General features: G+C 48.8%; 2 protein-coding genes across 4 annotated transcripts in view; both read left to right on the top strand.

Annotated features, from left to right (window-relative positions):
- The first annotated feature begins 67 nt into the window (after positions 1-67).
- AIG1 (androgen induced 1) overlaps positions 68-13,860 on the top strand; it is a 163,913-nt gene continuing 150,120 nt past the window's right edge. For all 3 annotated transcript variants that reach the window (XM_086631201.1, XM_086631199.1, XM_086631198.1), the window contains exon 1: positions 68-221. In XM_086631201.1, coding sequence (XP_086487327.1) covers positions 81-221 — 141 coding nt within the window. In that variant the 5' untranslated portion in view covers positions 68-80. The remainder of the gene's footprint in view (positions 222-13,860) is intronic.
- On the top strand, positions 9,018-11,888 carry LOC147529132 (maestro heat-like repeat-containing protein family member 7). The gene has a single exon (XM_086631946.1). The coding sequence runs from the start codon at positions 9,018-9,020 to the stop codon at positions 11,886-11,888; it is 2,871 nt and encodes a 956-aa protein (XP_086488072.1).

Here is a 13,860-nt window from a genome sequence, read left to right as displayed (position 1 = left end):
TACACACACACACACGCGGAAGCGCACCCCGAGCTGGCGCGCAGCCCGCCGCCGCGGCCGCCCCGGCGCAGCGGTGCAACATGGCGCTGGTGCCCTGCCAGGTGCTGCGCGCCGCCATCCTCCTGTCTTACTGCTCCATCCTGTGCAATTACAAGGCCATTGACATGCCCGCGCATCAGACCTATGGAGGCAGCTGGAAATTTCTGACCTTCATAGACCTGGTAAGTGTCCCCCGGCGCCCCCGGGCCTGCCCCCTCCCTCCGGCTGCCCGTTGAACGGCCGCGGCCCCGCGCGGGAGGCCCCGGAGGCGGCGGCCCGGCTCGACGGCAGCGCCGTGAGGTGATCTTAAAGCGGGGACGGCGACATGTTGTGACTCCAGGGCCGGCCGGACACGGCGGCGGCGGAGCCGGGCGGTTCGAACGGAGAAGGACACGGACAAAGCCGAGGGGCTGCTGCCCGTAAGCGGCCGCGGGGACGGTGCGCCCGAGGCCCCGTCACCGCAGTGTGTGTTTCGCCTTTTCTGATGTCTGGCAGTAAAGACCAGAACCTGCTGGTCCCTGTTTGGCTCCCGTGTGCCGTCAAACTAGAAAACATATCTTACTCCCTTTGGCCCTTCCGAGGAATCCATCCCCGACAGGTGCGAGTCCGTGGGAGTGACACAAAAAGTGTTGGGCAACTCAACTTGCCGCATCCAGGTGGTTTTGGTTGCAAATCCACAAACAAGCCTACGAGGCAAAGGGAGTTTCATTTCACTTTTCTTCGTAAGGGCCCAGATCTGAAACAGCCATGAGCATGCTGGCCTGCTGGAAAACACCAGGTGCTGGCCAGGGACTGGTTCTGCCCTCGGCTTCCCAGCCTTGCTGCCTCCACAACAGTGTTCCCCCAGTGCGGGCAGGAGGAGAAGGGGTGGGAGAAAGAGGGGAGATGGGAGAAGAAACTCAGTTTCTGGTTCAGAAGTGTGATAGTCAACTTAGACCTCGTACCTAGATCAAAATAGGTTTTTTTCTTTGAATCCGCAGTGTAAATAGGTGAGAAATTTTGCAGTTCCTACTGAGCTAGAGCCCGAAAATGCAAGTATTTCAGTGCTTCCCAGTGATAAAACCTCGCTCAGAACCTCTTTGTAGATTCACAAGTGTTGCTACTATTGCGTACACAGTTCGTATCCAGTCCATAGGTTGAGTTTGTGAGTTTGGAAACCCAACTCAAACACTATTAACCTGGTAGGTCAAGTGTGCAAATTTCTGTGTCAGGATTAAGCTAAGGTTCACCGAGGTCCATATTTTATTTGGAGAGAAGAAGCACTTTACCGTATTTTGCATTTAGCTGGGATAATTTTTGCGTCGAATGCCAAAGATGTGCTGGATCTCTGAGGATCCGTAACTAGTGCTTTTACTGTGATTGTAAAAAGATATCTTAAGGCCTGATGTTTTTCTTGAAGGCAAACTAGAATCATTTTTTTTTCCCTTTTGGGCAGCTGAACAATACTGTCAGTAATATTAATTGATGGAAGTTAGTGTGGAACCCCATTAGTTAGGGGGGGAGCTGTTGACTTTAGTGGCAGTTGAATTGGAAGTGTAACAACTAAAGCTAAAAGCCGATGATCTTGTCTTTGAGTGTCCTTCACCTTTTCCTCTGTTCTCCTAGCCCTGACAGTTGCTTGGGGATTAAGCGAACTAAGGCTGTCATACAGTGAAAATAACATTTGACAGTACATGATATTTATCATTTCCCAAAAATTACAGCTTGCTGTCTGTGGCAAGTTCATGTGGACTTTCCCATCAAAGCGTGCGCATGGTTCAGGCTACTTCTATCATGGCCCAAAAGGTCAAGGTAAATATGTAGTGCTTTCTAAAAGGTCTAGAACAGTTACCAACTGCATCCAGTCATTTCTGTCCTTTAGCTAATAGTTGTCATGTGTTTCTCATCGTCAAGTCTGAGAGTTGAGAAAAGTTTAGCAATTCCTTACAGTCTTCAGTCCTTCCAAATGACACAGAGCTCAGTGACTTAAATGCTTTTCTTGTTGACTAGCCAGCACAAACACCTCTCCACTTGTTGACAATATTTACTTCTGCCCAAATGGCCCTGGTAGCAACTTATCTAAGCAAATCTGTCTTTCTCTCTCCTGGGACAACTGGGAGACTTGAAGAAACAAAACCTGTTAGATTCCTGAGGAGGATACCAGGAGGTGTGGTTGAAGGATGTTAGGCATATTTCCAAAATACTGTATGTTGACTAAGTCTTGAAAAGCTCTTCCGTAAGTTCCAGTTTCCTCAACCATGTGCAGTGTTGCTGTGTCAGTCACATTCAAAAGCTGTCTAGACGAAATATCATCAATGCCAGAGTCTTGGCAGACGTGTTCTTGCCACAGATTGTACCTCCACAAGCAGAGATTTCATCTTTGACATCACAGAAGCACGTAGAAGTTCCTTCTGTTTCCAAAAACTGCTACCAGTTTTTGAGAAAAGTGAGTTCAGGACTTGAATCTGAAATGTAATTTTGATTTTTTTTTCATCTGTCCATTTGTAAAGGGGCGTTCCTTTCCAGTCTCAGCATCAATAAATGTCTTGGAGATTTAAATAGCTGGCTTTGCAGAGGTGCTGTGTGAAATGATTTACAGTTATCTGCAGGTAATATAATTTTGAATTGAATTATGGAAAACTAGTAGTTTGGACTCTAAAACCCAAGACACAGTAAAGTATTCTAAATGTATATGTTACTCTGAACAGTAGACTTACAGTCCTCACACTGTTTACAGAAGTTGAGCATTAAGAGGAAGCTGTTTAAGACAGAGCTAAGGACGGTAATGTCCCTGTCCATCCATAATATTTTGGATGTTCATACCTAAGTAAGATTTTCTTGGATGAGGATATTCATGCTTAATCTCGCCTGTCCTTGAATTAAGAAAGAAAATAAGCACAACTGATGACTTCCTTGACTGCTGTCATTCTGATGTCTGACTCAGGTTTTTTGCAGTTGGGAATGTGGTGATGACATTCCCTAAAACGTGCATGTCAATGGAATATTTTTCTGCTTTAGAAAGCAATGTACTGGCAGTATGTTTCCCATTACACTGATGATGCTCCTCACTGTTGCTACTAACAATCATTTCTCCACTTCAGACTTTCTCCCTGGTACGTAGAGGTGGTAGATACTTATCCTGCTTATGCAAAAGATGGTAAAGGTACTTGCCTAGTACCCGTGCATTCCAAAACACTTCAAAAAAGAGAGCAGTATCCTTTTTGTCATGTATAGAGTGGGAAGCTGAGATATGGAGGGGTAAAGAGTTGTTGCCAAGATCAGTCGATGGGCCCAGCAGACCAAATTATTAGACTGAACATTCACACTGGTTCAAAATGACATTACCTTCATTTAGTCTCACAACGCAAACCAAGCCCCAAAGTTAGTTCCTAGTGACAGGACAAGGGGCAATGACTTTAAACTGAAAGAGGGCAGATTTAGATTGGATCTAAGGAAGAAATTTTTCCCTCTGAGGGTGGGGAGGCACTGGCACAGGTTGCCCAGAGAAGTTGTGGCTGCCCCATCCCTGGAAGTGTTCAAGGCCAGGTTGGATGAGGCTTTGGGCAACCTGGTGTAGTGGAGGGTGTCCCTGCCCATGACCGGGGGGTTGGAACTGGATGATCTTTGAGGTCCCTTCCAACCCAAACCATTCTGTGATTCTATGATTCTAAGTTTTGTTCTTCATTTTCTCTTGGCTCTCTTGCTGCTGTTGTTGTGAGGGGAGGCAAAAGTAAAGAGAATTGGTACTCTGGAATAAAGTGGAGCCCAAGGAAGACCGGTTCTACTTCTTGTGTTTGGGTGTGTGCGATAATTAGCATAAAAGTAGCTTGGAGTTTAAGTATGTGTCTCCTTAGTAAGGGGTGTGCTGGTCTAAAGAGCTTCTGATGTTCCTTGTGCAATTTCTTTGTAAACCTTGTTCCTCAAACAAGCTAGAGTAAAGCAAGATACTGTTGCGCGTACGTACACATGCATTAACAAAATACTCTTTGGGTTTTTCTTTAAGCTTAAAGTCTCTCTGACAGGCTGAACAGAGTAGTGATAGACACAAAAAGCAAGCTAGAGTTTTGGAAGCAGTCTCAAGTGTTATGTTTTATGATTAATGGTCCTATTTTGAATAGCGGAATGTTAATATGGGTGTTCGCATGACTTGATTCGGGGCAGCCAGAGCTAGAGAGCAATTGGTTTGGCTCATATATAAACCTGGCTAGCCTTATACTTTTATTATTCCTTTGAAAGAAATAGCAGGATGTCTGTGTATGAATTTTTATACGTTGTCTGGCAGATTGAGTTCTACAAAAAAACAGGTATAAGCTCTGTTCCCAGCACATTTTTTGCTAGTACATGTTGTATTTGTTTTGCAGAAAATGGCTTTAGGTTTACTTTGATGAAGTTTAAGTCATCAGATTTTACTTCATTTTCTGTCTTTGGAAAATTTCAGAAGGGCATATTAACAATAGGACTAGAAACTGGAGTTGGCAGCTTTGTAATTTACTTATTTAGTGTATTTAGTTATTAAATTATATGAGATACAGTTACTAGACAACAAAGATAGCCGCTTAACAGAGCATTACTAAAAATTGTAGGTGATTTGTGCCTAATTTAGATTTAGTCATTGTCCTGGTTTCAGCTGGGACAGAGTTAGTTTTTCTTTTTAGCAGCTGGAAGAGCTCTGTGTTTTGGATTTAGTCAAGGATTTGTTATGAGAAGAATGTTGATAGTGCATTGATGTTTGTTGTTGAGACATCAAGGACCTTCCAGCTTCCCGTGTTCTTCCCAGTGTGCAGGAGCACAACAGGCTGGGGGGGAGCATGGCTGGGATGGGGGTCCACAACTCCCCTTGTGATTTGAACTTAGGTTTAGGATTAAGGGCCAAACTGGCCAGTGAGGTGTTATTCCATATCATGCAGCATCATGCCCAGTGTATGGATGAGAGTTGACTGAGAAGTTGGAATTCCCTCTTTTCTGCAAGAACTCTCTTGGTCTCCTCTGGGACTCTTGGGCTCTTAGAGCTCTCTCTCACTCTCTTTTTGGGCCTCTCACTTGATTGGGATTGTGGTGTCAGGACTGAAGTGTTTCAGGATTGCTTGCTGGGACGAGACAGGCGTTTGTTAGCAGACTGAGCAATTACACTGCACGTCACTTGTTTGTATATATTATTATATATATAGATGACTTATTATTGTTCTCATTAGTAGGAATTGTTCTTATCTCAAGCCATTAGTCTCTTTGCCTTTTCCCCTTTAATTCTATTTCCCCTTTCCCCAGGGTGGAGGAGGGTGAGCGAGCGCCTGTGTGGCGTTTAATTGGCGTTTAGTTGCCGGCCCAGTTAAACCATGACATGATGGCTCCTATCATGCTGATAGGAAATAAGATGACCAGGAAGTGTCAGAGTCCAGAAGATTCAGAATTAAGGAATAATAAACTGTGCCATTGGCGTGGTGTCTGAGGTTGAGCAAGTTTCATTGCTCACTGTATGGGTTAAACCTACCACAACACAGAGAACAAAAATGAAAAGATATTCCATGCTCTGTGGAATGTAACTATGATTCTTTTCCATGATTTCCTTTAGTAAAATGAATTTTACCTTCTGCTTTCCTCTTTCATCATCTGTAAAGTTACCCTGTTAGTCAAGTGTTATATGGCTTTTGGGTGAAAAGATCACAGAAGTGTAAAATATTATTATGTATTATTCCCAGAGGTAATTCATCACCGTGTCTAAATATCTCGGGGTTCTTGCAATAACAGAGAATACGGTCAATGGGGTGTTTATCACTTTACAGAGAAAGAAAGTAAGGGATTTCTTTTTGAGGAGTAACAAGGTGAAGTTCCTGAATGGTGCTTAATGTGTTTGAGAGAAGAGGCAACAATAAATGTAAGAGAGCCTTTTAATAAGTGTGTATTTTAGAGCTTTCTTTTTCCTTTCAGGCTGTAAACACGTCAGAGAAACAGTTATGTATAGTGCCGTCGATGCAGTAATAAAAATGTGCCAGTTTCACCATTTCTTATTCATAGGCCCGTGTTTTTGTTTCGCTTTTGGTAGCGCTGCCGCACACCGAGTGGGATTTGAGCACTGCATTGGAGAGTTCCATTCTCACGTTGCATTAGGATGTCTTTATGTTACAATTGGACTTTGATATGTTGAACGTTTAATTTGGGAGTGCTTAGGAAAGTTCTGGCCATCTTGAAATAGTTGTGTTGGCAGTAGGGTTGGCGGAGGAAAGGAGGAGAGGGAAAGAGAGGACAAATTGGGTTCATGTACTATGAAGACAGATTTAACTAATGTCAGTAACGTTATTTTATAACTTGGAGTATGCAAGTGATAGGTAACAGCACTATGTTTTAGACCAGTAAGAAGCCTGTAGCGTTTTGCCAGAACAGTTTCAAATGATGACAACTTCAAGAAGTGGGGTTAGTAGTCTTTCTATTCCCCTTTGAAAAAAAATCCTGTTTACCTTGCATTAACAGTTGAATGATTTTCGTTAAAATTTATTATAGCGGTAAAGATAACTCAGATAATCTTACATGCCTCCATATGGCAAAATTGTTAATTGTTTTAAACTATTAGTTTAAACAAGGACAACATTATCTAGTGTTCTATGGTGAAGTCAAAGTTGGGATTCTGAGCTGTCCTAATTTGTTGTGAATACAAGTATATACCAAAATATTTAATTGATATATTGTTGACATTATATTTGTGTTATCTTAATGAGGCCATATAAGCTTATACAGTAAATAGATTTTGAAAGATCGACCTTCTGAAGTTGTAGTAAAGATCTATATAACCTATCAAATAATACTTTTAATTAGTAAAGAAAATTTCAAACTTAGTGTTTTAAATTAAAATATTCTTAATAAAGTCAAGTTCCATTTGAATCTTTGCATCATCTACATCAACCTAAAGATATACAAAGACTTGTAGGATAGAAGTCCATGTTGGTAGTTGTTTTGTCCTTAGGCTGAAAAAAAAAAAAGAAACTTGATCACTCTATCTGAAAATGGGGAAACACACGATAAAAATCTATTATCGGGATGATGGAAAACGCAAATGTGCCAGTGTGCCACAGTACAACAAAATATGAAGTTGTTTAAACCTATAAATAGGAAACCCCCCCGACTTTTATGAAATTATAAAGCCCTGACATTCCACAGAAGTAAGTTTGGAGATCTGAACAAAGTAAAACCACAATGAAATGTAATTTTTAAAAGTTGAAAAAATAGGCAATTCTGCAGTGATAATGTAGATGCATTACAAGGGATTGTGCCAAGTGTGTTTTTACCTGAACAAAGCAATAAAAGAAAAATATCTCGTATTCCCTCCATTGCATGGAGTCTTTTCTGTGCTGCAACTTTCTGTATTAAATAATCGGAGTTGTCAGTGCCTGCCTGTCCTCATGCGGTGTTTGGGAAACATTTTTCTAATTGCAGCACTTTAACACGGACTCTGATGCTGGGGGGAGTTCAGCATGGGTGGAGAATTCCTTGTCCTTTGGAGTTTTAATTGCTACTGCAACTCCAGTCAGTGAATGTTAAAAAGATGACCACCAGTGACAGGTTTGTGTGCTTTCTGCAGGATTCAAGAGTGAAACAAATATTGATGTGTATTGAAAGAAATCTTGACATTCTCTAGAAAGCAGGGAATATATGGGACTCTGATATGTAGAAGAAAAAAGCAGGATGAACGCTAACAGAGGGATTAGCTGTTTGCAATAAAAGTGCAGAAGTGGAAAAAAGTTAGAGTGTGACAGACACCACATGTCGAAAGGACAACATCCTCAAGCCACGGAATGCACGTGTGCTAAAGCAGCAGTCTTTATTTTAAGGTTTCCTGCTGAGTCAGTCTGTTTCTCCCTGAAATTACAGAAATAGAACTGGGCCGTTTTCTAATCCCTGGGGAATCCCCCGGGATTCTACAGGTCTGCCCTTGGCGTAGAGCTGCTACCTGTAGTGAAACGTCATGTCCCTCTCCGGTCACACCACCAAAGAACGTTTGGGCACAAGAGCCTGCGTGGGGGCTGTGCTCTTCTGTGGATGTTCCAAGGATTCCAGCCCACAGGCTGCCCTCTGCACCGCAGCCCGCTTCGCCGCAGAAGCCAGCTACTCGGAGGAATGCTGGAACAAGATGGGGAATGACAAGGCTGGGAGCCTTTTATCTACACTGCAGAGTTGCTGCTGGTGAGCTTACACTGGGATCAGTTGTTTTCCTGCTGGCATGGCTAACTTTCATCCTGGAGACATGGGGGAGAAATTCCTCCCAATGTATCTACATGGTCCCGGGACAGAACCTTAGTTATACCTCGTAATCATCCATCTGGGTAACATTTCCCCAAAATGGTGCATATTCAGTGTTCTTCTCTTAGCCAACTGGTTCATTTTCTCTTGCCCAGCATGTAAATGACTTTGCGTGTTCCCCCTTCAAGGATGGCAAAGTCTCGCTGGGGAGTTTTTCAACGAGACACTCTGTGTAACTTCAGGGCTGGTCACCTTGTCCTCAGACCTTGTGTGCACGTCTGGCTTTGGCTACGTGCAAACAGCCTCCTCAACTCTTCCTGCAATTCCTTCACGGAATTTCACTCCTTCATAATGGGATGACGTCATAGGGACCCTGGCGTGCACTGGGGCAGCTGTAACTGGGGCACCCAGCAGAGCCCGTCACTCGCTGCTGAGCCAGCAGCGGGAGCGCATCTCGCGTGCCAGTGTGCTGGCGAGTCCGCGAGAAGGGGAGCCCCGTGGGCCTTTTCCCCGGCGTTGTGCGGAAGAGTGAAGAGCCTCGGCGTGCCTGAGGCTGCAGGAGGGGGTTTGGGGGTGGCACTGGGGGACTGTGTGACTCTGTGTCACCTGGCCCTGCCCTCGCAGTGTCTGAGAGGACGGTGTTGGGACAGCACGGGAGCCAGGAGCTCCCCAGCGCGGCCACCTCTGCCCCAGTGCCTCTGGCAAGGCAGCCCCGGGTGGTGCCGGGTCCCTCTCGCCCCTCTCTTCCCTCCCTCCGCCCCTTCTGCAGGATGGCAAGGAGACCCCCTGAGCACCTCCGGGAGGACTGGGGGGAGAACGGAACTGCCCCGGCTCCCAGCTCCGAGCCCAGGGACATGCGTGAGGACGGTCCGCTGCCAGCGGATTCGTGCTGCTCCACCTCGGCTGCGGCCAGGCAGGGACAGAACGACCCGGACATCATCCGGGGCTCTGTCAGGAGCAGGCGAGAGCAAGAGGGCTGGAAGCTGAGGTTTCTGTCCTCCATCTGCACCACCTGCCGCCTTGTCCGCCTGAGCTTCGCCATGTGGCGTAAGCTTTTCTTCTACCATCTGCTGCTGATGCAGGCTGTTGAGATGCTGCTGCAAGAGGAGCCCGCTGACTACGTGGGCACCATGGTGCGGCTGCAAGCCATGCGGGCCATCACCTCCATGAGTGAAGCAGGGCTGCTTGTGGGGGAGGAGGAGAAGAAGAAAAGCCTCATCCAGACCTGCTTCCACAGCGTCTTCCACCTGCCTCCGCAGGAGGACAGCCAGGACCCCGAGGCTTCTCTCTGCTCCCAGACCCTGGCCAAGATGGACAGAATGCTGCAGGCGCTGGTATGCAGCGCGGGCAGCCTCGGCATCCTGGAGCTGCAGGACCACTTGCAGCTCCTGCTTCCCTTCACCAATTCCCGGAGAGCAGTGGTGCGGGAGAGGGCAATGGCACGGATCGCCAGGCTGATGGAATTCCTCACCACCTACCCTCTACTGCTGGTCTGCCCCTGCTTTGCAGTACCCAGAGCCCGCGAGCATGAGTGCTCCAAGGTACAACATTTTGGGATGCTGGGGAGGCTGGTGGGGCACCTCACCCTCTGCTGCACCTGCAAGGACACGGGCACCCGCTACGAGGCTGAAGCAGCTCTCCATCACCTGCATACCTTCGTCCTGCAGCAGAGAAGCAGGGGCTCGGGGCTGCATGAGGCAGGGCAGCAGTGGCTCCAGGAGGACTGGCAAGCAGGGCAGTCCTGGGAGCACGCGGAAACCAGCCCTGCATGCAAAATCTTCCTCAAGTTCCTGAAATGCCTCCGGCCCTCTGAGCGAGTAGACATCATCCTCATGGCCATCAAGAACTTGCAGTCCCCAAGTGCCGACACCATCACAGCGGCTGCCGAGATGCTGGACGTCCTTGTGGCAGACTCTGGTTTCCAGGCGATGCAGGTCACGAACATCGTGTGGGCCATCTACACAAAGCTGCCCTCCATCAGTGAGACGAGAGCCCTCAACGGCCTGAACAGGGCCCTGCTGGTGCTGCTGGACAGACATCCCAGCGAGGTGGTGGCCAGCCTGCTGCGGCTCTCCCCGTTGTGCACCGGTGCCGCCCCGGCCATGTGGGAGACCATGCTGTCCCAGCCCCAGGCTGCAGAGAGGGTGCTGCGGGAGCTGCTCGGCATGCTGATGGACCCACTGACACACCGGACCTCCACCTTCACCCAGGATGACGCACGTGTCCTTTCGCTGGCCACAACCATAATGATAACCAAGATCCTCCTGCAGCCCACAAACCTGCAGGTGGTGGAGGGGTTTTTTCCCCGGCTTTTCCTGGCACTGCTTCTCCAAGTGCCTTTTGCCAGGGAGCTGACGCTGCAGGAGGTGCACATCTTCTGGAAGGAGGACGAACAGGATCCGCTGACTGCCTTGAGGTCCCTGGTGTACTCCCTGAGACTGCTGCTCTGCAGCATGGGCTTTGAGGAGCAGGTGCTGGCCATCGAGGCGCAGGGTGGCTGGGATGCCCTGCTCCGCACTGAGACCCACCTCTCGGGAGTGTGCATTGTGGCCAGGGAGATGACGAAGACCCCGAGACACGTGTGCTCCGCCATCTTCGGCTGCCTGGCAGAGCTCCTCAGGGCGGAGGACCCCATCCAGGAGATGGTCACCATGGCCTTCCTGATCGAGATGCTGGGCTGCACCAACCTCAACGAAGAGCTGGACCGTGTCCTGGAAGTCTTTCCCACCTATCTGAAGAGCCAGTGCCCGGAGATGGCCAGGCTGGTGCTCAGGGGCATCCTCTCGCTCTGCGAGAGGCCAGATGTGGCAAAGAAATCCCTTGTCCTGTTGCCTGTCGTCATGGAGCAGCTGGAGGCTGGCGACGGTGATGCCGGTGACATGGTCCTGTCCGTGCTCGCCAACATGCTGCAGCTCCTGGAGGGGAAGGAGTCCAGCCGCACCGCCCTGGCGCTGGCTGCCAAGCTGCGGCGGCTCTTCAACAAGGAGTCGGGCACCGTGCGGCAGCTCTCCATCCGTCTCTTCCGAGACACGTTGGGGCTCGTTGCGGGTGCCAAAAGGAAGAAGATGAAGGAGGTGGTGTGGGACAGCCTGCTGCCGCTGCTCTTTCACGTGTACGATGGGGACGAGAGCGTGGCCAAGGCCTCCCAGGAAGCCCTCTGCAGCGCTGGCCGGTTCCTGAAGTGGAGGCAGTTGGTGCAGCTGGTCGAGACGGCGCAGGCGTGGAAGGTCGGCGAGTGCCTGCTGGCCAGGAAGAAGAGCAGGGCCAAGGACTACCTGCAGCAGAGCCAGCGCTACCTGCAGAACCCGCAGGAGCTCCTGCGGCAGGAGGCCGTCAGGTTCCTGGGGCTCTTGGGACGGCGGGTGGCAGATGGTGAGATGGAGCACATCAGAGAGGCCCTTCAAGGCGCCAGCAGAGATCCCAGCCCCGCGGTCACCTCCCTGGCGATTCAGACGCTCCACATCCTCGAAGCAGGAGGAGGAGGAGAAAGAGGAGGAGAGCCCAAGTCGAGGCTCAGCCTGCAATGGCTGCGCTCGCAGCTGCGGAAGGCACGGCGGGGGCGGCCCCCGGCCCCCAGCGAGGCCTCTGCTCAGGCCGAGGGGAAGCCGCAGGCGGCCTCTTGGGCTGTCGACGAGGAGTAGTCCAGTGACACCGAGCTGGAGGAGACGCCGCAGGAGAAGTAGCTTTGCCTGGCCAGGCTGCATCTGGAGCAGCTCCGCCAGCATGAGGAGGAGTGGGCAGCCACAGAGCAGGAGGTGACCCAGCCAGCAGATCTCACCGGCGACCGGCTGCAGGAGGACGTGGTGCAGCCTCCAGATCCGGCCAGCATCTGAGTGCTTCGGGGCCACCAGCTGCCTGACACCTGCCTGGTCATCACACATGGTGGCTGGAAGCATGATCTATAAAAGCTGCTTGTAAACCGCAATAAAAGTCTCTGGTATCACAAAAAAACCAAAAGACTCCACAAGATAAAATAATAATACCCCTTGCGTTGCTCTGGGCCGTAGTTATGGACCACTATCCAGCAAGTAACACAGCAGTTCGAGGTTTGTTTGCAGAATAATCCCAAGTCAGGAACAAAAGCCCGGCCCGGCGAAATAGGGAAAGGGAATTATCCAGGACAGCAGTGGCAAATTGATTTCTCAGAACTCCCAAGAAAAGGGGGGTTTTGATACCTGTTGGTCTTGATGGATCCCTTTTCAGGGTGGCCAGAAGCATTCTCTTGCTGAACTAATGAAGCCAGGGAAGTAACCAAAATACTATTGCAAGAAATAATCGCGAGATTCGGGGTTCCCGTGGTAATCATCAGATCAGGGGCCACGCTTTATTGCAAAGATTGTTCAACAAGTTAGTAAGCTTTTGGGAATAGATTGGCAACTTCATACCCCATATGATCCCCAATCTAGTGGTCAAGTAGAAAAGGTGAATCACCTGATGAAGCTGCAAATTGTAAAATTAGGTCAGGAAGCTGGTTTGTCTTGGCCCCAATCACTGCCTTTAGCACTCCTGAGAATTAGAACTAAGCCCAGAACCAAGGAAGGGCTGAGCTCTTTTGACACTGTACAGGCAGGAACATCGACTCAAACCGGGGATGAGATAGTAACTGATTATTTAATAAGTCTGCAAAACCAGCTTCGGGAAATAGAGAAGCTGGTTTTGGGAACTAGAGCCCAAGGTTTCGATGGGCCCGTGCACAATATTGAACCTGGTGATTATGGATATGTTAGAGATCTTTTAGGTTCATCTCTGGAACCTGGGTGGGAAGGTCCATTCCAGGTGTCGCTAACCACTCACACAGCAGTCAGGATTCGAGAACAAGCATCGTGGATACATCACACCAGAGTGAAGAAGGCCCCTAGACCACGATGGGAATCAGCATCAGGCCGAGACAGTTGAGAGAGTTGGGGCTGTTCAGCCTGGAGAAGAGAAGGCTCCGGGGTGATCTTATTGCAGCCTTGCAGTACCTAAAGGGGCTACAGGAAAGCTGGGAGGGACTTTTTACAAGGGCGTGTAGTGATAGGACAAGGGGCAATGGCTTTAAGCTGAAAGAGGGGAGATTTAGATTGGATCTAAGGAAGAAATTCTTCACTGCGAGTGTGTTCAGGCACTGGCACAGGTTGCCCAGAGAAGCTGTGGCTGCCCCATCCCTGGAAGCGTTCAAGGCCAGGTTGGATGAGGCTTTGGGCAACGTGGTGTAGTGGAGGGTGTCCCTGCCCATGGCAGGGGGATTGGAACTGGATGATCTTTGAGGACCCTTCCAACCCAAACCATTCTGTCATTCTATGATTCTAAATACTCTTGTTCTCGATTTTGCTTCTTTCAGTCAAGAAAATCTCAAGGCAGACTAAGTGACATGCCAGGCTCAGCCAAGCTTCTTCCTGGTCAAAGACTCTCCTTTATTTTGCATTTCTAGGCTTCTGAAAGGAAACGAAGCTCCTTTGTGGGTGGGTTCTTTGTGCTTGTGTCCTTTCTCAAGAAGAATCTGCTGAATCTCTGGCCAATACTGTAATAAGGGCTAATTAGATTGCAGGCTGCCATTAGCCTTTCTGTGCTACTGTGGACTTTATACTCCCTGTCTGTTGAGAGGCGAGCAGCAAAGTCTGTTGTGACTGT

This window comes from Tauraco erythrolophus, chromosome 2 (assembly GCF_009769465.1).
Source record: "Tauraco erythrolophus isolate bTauEry1 chromosome 2, bTauEry1.pri, whole genome shotgun sequence".
In the NCBI taxonomy this organism is placed as follows: domain Eukaryota; kingdom Metazoa; phylum Chordata; class Aves; order Musophagiformes; family Musophagidae; genus Tauraco; species Tauraco erythrolophus.
Note: the sequence above shows the minus strand (reverse complement) of the source record. Positions and strands in the feature narration are given on the sequence as shown.

What these genes read in the sequence shown, in the direction of transcription:
- LOC147529132 (XM_086631946.1), top strand. Translation starts at nt 9,018, where the DNA reads ATGGCAAGGAGACCCCCTGAGCACCTCCGGGAGGACTGGGGGGAGAAC.